This window comes from Cervus canadensis, chromosome 12, assembly GCF_019320065.1.
Source record: "Cervus canadensis isolate Bull #8, Minnesota chromosome 12, ASM1932006v1, whole genome shotgun sequence".
Classification (NCBI taxonomy): Eukaryota; Metazoa; Chordata; class Mammalia; order Artiodactyla; family Cervidae; genus Cervus; species Cervus canadensis.
Genome location: NC_057397.1, coordinates 76,319,021 through 76,329,480, shown reverse-complemented (window position 1 = coordinate 76,329,480; position 10,460 = coordinate 76,319,021). Strand labels below are relative to the sequence as shown.

At 47.1% G+C, this 10,460-nt stretch overlaps 1 protein-coding gene across 1 annotated transcript in view; it reads left to right on the top strand.

The window, feature by feature from the left end:
* Window positions 1–506: 506 nt before the first annotated feature.
* CHMP4C (charged multivesicular body protein 4C) overlaps window positions 507–10,460 on the top strand; it is a 28,368-nt gene continuing 18,414 nt past the window's right edge. Inside the window, exon 1 of the mRNA XM_043484031.1 lies at window positions 507–875. Within this exon, the coding sequence (XP_043339966.1) occupies window positions 524–875 (352 nt within the window). The 5' untranslated portion in view covers window positions 507–523. The remainder of the gene's footprint in view (window positions 876–10,460) is intronic.

Here is a 10,460-nt window from a genome sequence, read left to right as displayed (position 1 = left end):
GTTCATTGGAAGGACTGACGCTGAAGCTAAAACTCCAATACTTTGGCCACCTGATGTGAAGAGCTGACTCACTGGAAAAGACCCTGAAGCTGGGAAAGATTGAGGGCAGGAGGAGAAGGGGACGACAGAGGATGAGATGGTTGGATGGCATCACCGACTCAATGGACATGAGTTTGAGTAAACTCTAGGAGTTGGTGATGGACAGGGAAGCCTGGCGTGCTGCAGTCCATGGGGTCGCAAAGAGTCGGACACGACTGAGCAACTGAACCGAACTGAACTGAACTTCGGGCCCCGCACTAGACCCCCGACAGCGGTCTGCGCTTCTCTGAGCCGACATCAAACCGGTCACTGGCCCCGGGTGAGTCCCCAGCGTGGGTGCAGCAGCCCCGGCCTGCGGCCCCGGCGGCCTTTCCAGCTCTTTCCTTCTCTTTCCTCCCGATGCCCGGGGACCGGGCGGCGCCGGCTGCGTCCGCCTGCGGTGCCCTCCCCTCCCCGCGAGCGGGGCGGGCCCGGCCGCCAGGAAATGCCCGGGAGAGGGAGTCACCTGCGCCCGACGGCGTGTGGACTCGGGGGCGCCGCCTCCCGGGCCTGGCCGAGACCCGGGCGGAGACGCTCACCTGCTCCCCGGCGCGTCCGGAGCCCCGAGCCGCGAGCCCCGCGGACGACTGCCCGGCCCCCCACCACGATGAGCAAGTTGGGCAAGTTCTTCAAAGGCGGAGGCTCTTCCAAGAGCCGCGCGGCCCCCAGCGCCCAGGAAGCTCTGGCCCGACTTCGGGAGACGGAGGAGATGCTGGGCAAGAAGCAGGAGTACCTGGAAGGCCGCATCCAGAGAGAGCTCAGCCTGGCCAGGAAGCACGGCGCGCAGAACAAACGAGGTAGGCACCCAGCCCCGGCGCGGGGCAGCCCGGCCGCCCGGCGCCTGGCCCGGCCTTTCTGGGAACTGGCGGTGACCCCCGGGCCGGACTGGGAGAGGGCTGAGCGCAGCGCCATCCTCGATGGCGAAAGAGGAAGACACGCCAAAAGTCCCAGTGATCAAGATGTACAGCGTTTTTAATGATATCTTTAGAAAGCTCAAAGTTGCCACAGAAGCATCTGTAATGAACAAAATATCAACATCTTAAGTAAAGACTGGATTGGTGTTATTGGTTCTTGTCTTTTGCAACTGGCTCCTAAGTATTCTGGAGAAGGAAATGGCGACCCACTCCAGTATTCTTGCCTGGAGAATCCCATGGACAAAGGAGCCTGGTGTTCTACAGTCCATGGGGTCGTAAAGAGTCAGACAGGACTGAGCGACTAACCCACACACCTATGTGTTCTGTACAGCCTTTTTTTTTTTAATTCAAATTCATGTAAAAATGTGATGTCTTCTTCATCATCGAGTTTTTTGCCTTAATTTTGAATTTCAAAAATATTCCAATAAAATCTTACTTATCTTGATTATAAGATAATCTTTTTTTGTGTGTGTGTGTGCCACTTTAAAGTCTTCCCCTGGCTTGTGTCACCCTGGTCCAGTCCTGCTGGCTCCAGCAGCACATACCAACTCTTCGCCCTGCGTTTGTTATTTGGAATCACAGTGTAACTTGCCTGTGAGTCTCCAGGGGAGCATATTCTGCTGTGTTCCGGCTTCCCTTTGCTGTTGAAGGCTTTAGCTGGCGGTGGTGCATTGAGATATGAAAAAAAAAAAAACTTCAGACATTTAAATATTAATTCTACCACTGGCTGTTGCCGCTTGGGAAGGACTTTGAGTCAGTAGTGGTTCTGGGCACTTCTCTTGCACCTTGAACCCTTTGTTCTTTGCCAGGGTGACTTGCTTTCCTCAATGAACAGCTCTCTCTATAGAGAACAATTTTAAACAGCCCCGGGGGCGCATATAAAAACCCAGCAAGTTGAAATGATTTGCTCTTGTAACACAAGGTCGATGGCAGACCCAGAAATTGGGCTGGCAGTTCAGGACTCTGCTCACCACCAAACCCTGAACTTGCATCCTCAAGAAGTTGGGCTTCTTGAGTCATAATGAAGCCTCGGGAAGGTTTAATTCGCCCTAAATGACCCTGCCATTGTTTAATGCTGGAAAGGAATCATGTCTCTTGGAATGGACCTTAAAAGTCTTGCTCTTCCCCCCAAAATGTGCCCGCCACATTTGTGCCCATTTTATGACCAACAATAAAAAAACCAAGTTTCATTTTCCTATGCTCTTTTGTACAACTTGTGTCCACATTATGGCCTGTTTTAGAGTTAAGTGTTGGTTTCTATTCTTACTTCATGTCTGAAAATATTTTGGGATGTTATTCAATGGCAGTTTCTGCAGAGACACTCTGACTTAAGACTTGCTAAAAAGCCATTGGTTGTTCTTTTCCTGGGTCCTTCCTCTTTGGTTTGATAGGCACTCTGACATTTGCTTAGTGTCTGTCAAGGGTTTTTTTTTGTTTTGTTTTGTTATCCATTTGGATCTGTTTGTAGCTTTATCCACAGTGGTTGTTAAGTAAATATTGGCTTAAAAAATCTGAAAAATGAAAAAACATCTGCTTTTGTGACATGGTGGAAATATAGATTTGCTTTCAGAAGAAAATAATGTAAAATAATATAGAAATGTTCTTGAGGTGGCAATACACTAAAGTGTCTATAAGTAGACTTTATAAAGATACACACAAAGACAACACTAATAAGAATGTCAATCTAACTTCCTTAAATCAGAGTATCTACAGATGTAAGTCTCAAGTTCAAATATTAATAATCAATTGATTTCAGAAAGGCCATTTACCTTTTGTCATTTATCCATGGGAGCTTCATTGGTGTGGCCCTCACCTGGTTCTGCAATGGCCTGGAATAGGACGAGTGTGGTTGGCGTGAGGCCATCTGTAATCTAAGCTATGAAAGAATCCCGTCATAGACCATGCGTTGGAAACACTGTCAGTGTCAGCATCTTGCAAACAAACCAAGTAACTTCACATGCTCATGGCTACTATTTTCCATTAGCCACTAAGAAATATTTTCACACACATAATAAAGTCAAATATACTTAGTGCTAAAAGGGTCTTGTGCCACACAATGTCAGTGCTAGGATGGCTGTAAGTTACCTGGTAATCAGAGTGATGTGTGTACCTGCAGTGAAGGTTTTACTTCTAGAGGCCGTTAGTCAGCTAACATGCTGTCAAGAACACTTGCTGGTTGTCCAGTTAACATCATTTCAGAAAGGGCCACACTCCCAGACAGAACAATTAAAAGAAAAAAAATCTTTTTATTTTGCATTGGAGAATAGCTGATAACAATGTTGTGATAGCTTCAGGCGGACAGCAGAGAGAAACAGCCATACATACACATGTATCCATTCTCCCCAAACCCCTCTCCCCTCCCGTCCAGGCTGCGACGTAACATTGGGCAGAGTTCCCTGTGCCCTACAGCAGGTCCCTGTTGGTCGTCCACTTTAAATATAGCAGTGTGTACACATCATTCCAAACTCCCTCACTATCTCTTCCTCCTATTCTTGTGCCCCTGGCAACCATAACTGCAATCTCTAAGTCTGTGAGTTTCTGTTTTGTAAATAAGTTCATCTGTATCATTTCTTTTTAGGTTCTTTTTTAGATTTCTTTTTGTATTCTGCATATAGAGAATGTCATACTATTTCTCCTTCTTTTTGTTACTTCACTCACTATGACAATCTCTGGGTCCATCCTTGCTGCTGCAAATGGCATTATTTCACTCTTTTTAACGGCTGAGTAATATTCCACTCCAGAAGGAAATGGCAGTCCACACCAGTGTTCTTGCCTGGGAAATCCCGTGGACAGAGGAGCTTGGCAGGCCAGAGTGCATGGGATTGCAAAATAGTTAGACACAGCTGAGTGACTAAACAACAAGAACAATATTTCCTTGTATATCTGCACCAAGCTTCTTTATCCATTCCTCTGTCAGCGGCCATTCAGGTTGCTTCTATGTCTTGGCTGCTGTAAATAGTGCTGCAGTGAATGTTGCACATTCCTGGCCAGTTCACATTCTTCCATGATCTCCACAACAGAAGTTTTGACAGTTAGCATCATCAATGTCAAAAATGGGTTTTATTGGTAAAATGAGTAACTGCTATATTAGCATAATAAATGTTAGAAATGGGATCTCGTTGGTGAAATTGTGGATATTCTAAACATGTGGATTGGCTAAGGGTTTAGAGGTGCTTCCTTGCTCGCAATGTAAGGACAGGCATTAAGAACGTATGAGGTGTATAACTAGCATCAGGATGGTGCCTGGGGCTTGGTCAGATCAGTGCAGTGTCCAGCCCTGGGTTCAGGTGGGTGTCTGGCCTTCCATAGAGCCTAGCACCCTGCCAGTGAAGGTCACTGTCTGTGTTCAGTGAGCCTTGCATATCAGGTATATTGGACTTAAAGACATGGAGCTGGGGCTTTAGTGAGCTCATAAAACTGGTGGACAAACTGTTTTTGCCTGCGTGGCCAAGATGTGTTTGTTTAATAAGTGTATCTGCAGATATGAGTCTGAAACTTGCTTTCATTGTAACTCATAACAAAGCCGTGCAGTGGTGGCTAATGCTTCCTTCAGACTTCTCTGGCAGTTACCATGTTCTACCTAAACGATCCTGAATGATAACAACCGTGGTATCAAGGCCCTGTTGATCTGAAAGAGTAACATTTGGAAGCAAGGTCACAGTTTGGTTAAAAACTTGAGAAGAGTAGAAATTCTTTAGTACAGTTCATTTCAATTACTATGATAGAACTCCTTTATAACTAGCAACCTGTTTTGTGGAAAAGCACAACTTTTAGATACCACTTAATTCCTTTTCCTGCTTCTGCTGAGCACTGTCCTGAGAGCAGTCTTCAATCCTGGCTGAATGTGAACGTCGCCTCGATGCCCGGAGGAGCCCATCGCCGCAGATTCCAGTGCAACTGGCTGGAGTGGGGCTGGGACTTCAGTTTTTGAAAGTGCCTCCGGGGGTGACTCTGCCCTGTGGTCAGGGTTCAGGATGAGGAAACCACATCCATGGTCATGTTAATGGGGTGGAAATACAAGTGCTTCCTAGCCGTGTTCATATCATGGCATCCGTGAGCACTGATAACATTTGTATGTGTCCCTGGGATGACCAAGGACCAGCGCTGCTTGAGAACTTTTTAAAAGATGCTTTTATTCATTTATTTTAAGATTTTTATTGGAGTTTAGTTGCTTTACAACGTTGTGTTTCTACTGAATGGCAAAGTGAATCAGCTGTGTGTGTGTGTGTGTGTGTGTATACATATACATATATTCCCTCTTCTTGGGATTTCCTTCCCATTAAGTAAAGTTCTCTGTGTTATTCAGTAGGTTCTCGTTAGTTATCTGTTTTTAAACACTTGTTTTAACTGGAGGATAATTGCTTTACTGCGTTGTGATGGTTCCCGCCGTACATCAGCATACACCTTTTCAGTTTCCATCAAACATGTAAACATTTGACAGAAGGTAACTTGGTGTTGCATTCGGGAGCCTGGGCTTCCGAGCACGTAGCCCTGGGTGTGAGCCTGGCCGCGTCCTGCCGCTTGGAAGCAGGTGATTTTGAAGCGTTTGCTGGGCCGGCCTGAGTCTCAGCCTCTTCACCCGCGTGAAGCTGTTGATAAGGTTGATCCTCAGAGCTGAGGGCGCTTGACTTTAGTGTGTAAAGCCCTTAACCCGGGGCTCTGTGAGTGTCCGCCTCTGTGACACCGCGGCGCTTTTTGAAGGTGAGGTCGGCTGCGCACGGGCTCGAGTCCTGCTTCCTGAGACGCGGCGAGTGCAGGCCGTGCGCGCGTGGAGGCCGCGGCCAGCCCCGGGCCCCTGTCTGCAGCCCCACGCCCGCGGCTCCTGGCCGCTCGCAGACGGCCGCTCGCGGCGGGCCCGTCGGGCGAGGTCAGCGCGGCCCGAGAGCGGGCCCGGGCGTCGTCGGGGCCTCTCTGCCCTCTCCTCTCGGCCCCGGGGCGGCCTCGCAGGAAATCCAGGCTTGTCTCCATGCGGGAAGCGGGGCCGGGCCGGAGCTGCGGGGAAGGGGCCCTGGGCAGGCAGAGGCCGAGGGGCTCGGACCGCGGCCCCTGCGGGTCACAGGGCGGGGACCGCCCCGGGGAGGCCGGCGACCCCTTCTGCAGGCGCGGGTGACAGGAGCGAGCCCGGGTGGGGAGTCTGCTGCTCAGGCCGAGCCGCGCGCTGCTGGGTGCAGGCTGACTGCGCAGTCAGGGTGCGGGCTGGGGCTTCCGCGGAGTCGGGCTGTGCGCACAGCCCCCCGGGTTAGATCGTGCTGGGCTCTCCTCCGGCTTTTTGTGACACTTGTCCTGCAGCCTCACCCCGGGGACCCGAAGAACTGGGTGACGAGAACCACCCCAGCGCCAGTGGTGAGTGCCAGGGCCTCGGGTAACGGGAGACGGCCGGCCGCGGGGACGGTCCCCGGGGAGGCCTCACCGACTGGGCGGCCTCCTTGCTGAACAAAGCTTCTCTACACGCGGGCCTGAGCCCCTAGAGTGGAGGCGTCGGAAACCTGAGCTCTGCACAGACAGCGCGGTGACTCGGATGCCGTCTGCGGGCCTGTGACTCGTTCAGCGGCCGGGAAACGGGCGCACTGTCTTCGCTCTGCTTTTCCGTCATCCCTCCCTCTGTTTCTCCCATCCTCCTGCCGCGGCTCGGACAGTGGGAAGGGAAGCGTCCACCGCCTCCCGCATGAGGACTGTAAGGGCGCGTTTCCCGGGCTCCGGCAAGGCCTTTCAGGCCTTTCAGGCACCGGCATTGGAAAGTCACAGGGTCCTATAACAGTCATCGTGAAGGGTGCCAGGGTCCCCCAGTATTCAGAGTGCCCCCAAGCATCTCAGAATGAAGCGTTCTTTTTGTCTCTGGTTATCTGATTATTTTCACCACACTGTATTCCGAGTCAGGGAAAAGAACTTTATTTCTGGAGCACTGACCGCACAATCGCCTCCGACTCTTTGTGACCCTGTGGACTGTGGCCCGCCAGCTCCCCTGTCCACGGGATTCTCAGGCAAGAATCCTGGAGGGGGTTGCCATTTCCTCCTCCAGGGGATCTTTTCGACCCAGGGATTGAACCCATGCCTTCTGCATCTCCTGTGTTGGCAGGCAGTTTCTTTACCGAGACCTAAAATACCTGAACCAGCCCTGGGAGCTCTGTTCACTTAAGCTGTAACTCTAAAAACTTCTTGCTTTCCTAATACCTCCTTCTCCCCTCGGGGCCCTGGCAAGGGTCCCGCATAGATTTACACACTCACTTACACACTTAGGTACTGACCAGCTCAGAGTTGCGTCTCTTTTTTGCTGACACAGTTTGAGTTTGTATCTGCTTTTTTCAGATGCCATATTACTTGCTTTTTGTTCAACTGGACTTGGAAAGAGTTAAAAAATCCCAGCCAGATTTACCCTTGCCCCGTTATGTAAATCAATATGTTAAGCTTGCATTCTGTGTTTTATATTTATGTCTATTCAATATCATCTTAATTTCAGTTGTCTTAAAATTAAGATTTTTAAATTTCAATTTCATTGTCTTATGAATGAGACATAAGACATATTGACAAATCAGTCAATCTTAAGGGAAAACAACCCTGAATGCTAGTTGGAAAGACTGATGCTGAAGCTGAAACTCCAGTATTTTTGTCATCTGATGATAACAGCTGACTTATTGGAAAAGTCCCTGATACTGGAAAAGACTGAGGGCAGAAGGAGAACAGGGCATCAGAGGATGAGATGGCTGGATGGCATTACTGATGCAATGGGCATAAACTTCGGCAAACTTTGGGAGTTGGTGATGGACAGAGAGGCCTGGCGTGCTGCGGTCCATGGGGTCGCAAAGAGTCGGACATGACTGGGTGACCAAACAACAAAAACTATGAGTGATTTCTTTTAGTTGAATCGGTCGCCTTTTTTGTTGTTGTTGTTGTCAAAGTATTTGTTAAAATATACTGAATAAAACTTCCCAGGTGGTGCTAGTGGTAAAGAATCGTGTGCCAATGCAGGAGATGCAAGAGATTAGATCCCTGGGTTGGGAAGATCCCTTGGAGGAGGAAATGGCAGCCCACTCCAGTGTTCTTGCCTGAAGAATCCCATGGACAGAGGAGCCTGGCGGGCTACAGTCCGTGGGGTCGCAAGAGAGTCAGAGACGACTGAAGCGGCTGAGCACACACGCAGAAGGACAGAGCCTGGTGGATGCGCCTGGAGACTTCATTCCAGGATCATGTCTGCATGAGCAACACTGCTTCATGTGAGATTCAGCTAAGGCGAGGTTACCCGTTCGACAGCTCTCGCTGGGAATACACCTGACCTCTATCTCTGGTCCATATACCGCACTCCTCTACTTTTTTCTCTTTCCCTAACAATGCCTCAACATACTTTGTGAATTATCTTCCTAAAACCAAACTATATTCACACGCCTCTGGTTCGCAAATGCCAGTTTATGAACAGATAGTGTGTTAGCTTCATCAGATTCACCTGGAGAGCTTTTAAGCTGCCCCAGCAGGAGATTCTGTTTCAAGAGATCTGGGATAAGCCTTTGAATTGTGGTACTCATAGCTTTCTGGGTGATTTTGATATATTTAAGGTTAGAAAGCCAGTGGGTGGTCCATATTTTTTCTTAGGGTCAGCTTTCAGTAACCCAAAGAAAAGAAGCCTATGAGATTAGTTTTGAACTCACTTTTCATCTTTGTGAACTTGAATTGACTTCTAGTTACCACTGGCTTCTTTTCTACTTCCTTGGAAACTAGAGTATATAGTTTTTCTGTTCTAGAATCATTCTTTCAAGTACCTGTGGCACAAAATTTGACAGTTTGCTGATGTTCCTTATATGAGTTCCTTATATGAGGCTAATTGTTACTATTTTTTGTATTGCATAACATTTTGTATATACAGTTAACTTTTTCCTTCACAAATTTGAAGCAATATTATAAATATAGGATCATTCATTTGTTATTATTCTTCATCTAAATTCCAGAAAGCTGAAAAAAACAGCAGCTTACTTTAGGAAATATATCCATTCAGCAAAAATATCATTTTCCATGATTTATGCTATCTTACAGTTTATTGAATCAGCCACAATAAAATAGAATAAGATAGAAAAGTTACTACTAATACCGTGATTATGCCAAAATCCCATGACCTGTGTAGCTTTAAGAAACTATGACAGGAGAAGACTGTGAGATTGCCCTCAGGTGTAGTTAGTATTATTAGTATGTTTCTCAGTATGTAGGACTACTTACTTCAGATCAGATTTTATTTTCAAGATAACAGAATAATACCACAACTCAAAACATATGAGATATAAGGCAAGAGCTCCAATTCTGAGTTTTAAAGTTTATGATGCTTTGCTTTGGGGCTCTGGTTTGGAAAGGACATAACTGATCTATTTTGGCATTTAATTTTTGTTACATGCTTAAGTACACGTGAATTTATTTGTGCAGACAAAATTATCACCAATGCTTAAAATATATAGATAATATTGAGGATTTATTTTTTAAAGTCACACTGTCAGTCCTCTGCTTTAGCAAACTGTAGTCAGAACTTCTAGTATATACTGGTAATTTTAGTTTCTCCTACTTTTTCTAGCATTTGATAGAAGTTCTAACATACACAGTTGGCTCAAAAATTTGCAGAAGGTGAAGTAACCAAAAAAAAAAAACAAGAGTATGGAATAGATATAAAGCAAATAGTAAACTGTTTCCTGAGTAACTTTCTTATACCATAGATTTTAATTACTTACCTCAAAGAAACGGTACTAATAGGGAATTGTTGTTCCATTGCTAAGTTGTATCCAACTCTTTGTGACCCCATGGGCTACAGCACATCAGGCTTCTCTGTCCTTCACTATCTCCTGGAGTTTGCTCAGACTCATGTCTATTGAGTTGCTGGTGCCATCCAACCATTCTATCCCCCGTGACCCCTTCTCCTCCTACCCTCAATCTTTCCCAGCATCAGGGTCTTTTCCAAACTCACTGGAAATATCTAGGACTCAGTCCGAAGTTTATATGGTTATACTTTAAAGCAGTAAGAACTCTTAAACCTGGACCAGAGGCTTTCTCAGCCCATGCTAAGCCTTTGTCTCCAATGTTTCTACCTTGTGGGTATTTCCAGTGAGAGGATGGGGGAGGATGGGGAAAGCTAAAGCCCGACCCACCAGCCATCTGCTCTGTGCAGCTTCCGGCAGCTCTTCTGAATCCAGCAGTCTAGTGATGGAAATACCAACAGTGTAACTGCTACCCTCAGACAAAACAAGCTCTCCAAGAGCAAGCAGGCAGGAGTGGTGACTTGAGAAGTATAGGAACGGAAAAGTGGGTTATTCTCTGCTAAAAGTTGGGAATCCCTGCCTTAGAAGTTCTGTTTTTGCAAATTAAAATTTAATGTCAACCATCTAGTTTAAATGAATGAAGTTTACACTTTTATATTTGGTCACACATGAAAGAGACCATTGTGTGGCCAAACATTTGACAAGCACTTTGGATATTTCATTCTCTGTTTGAACATGAGTT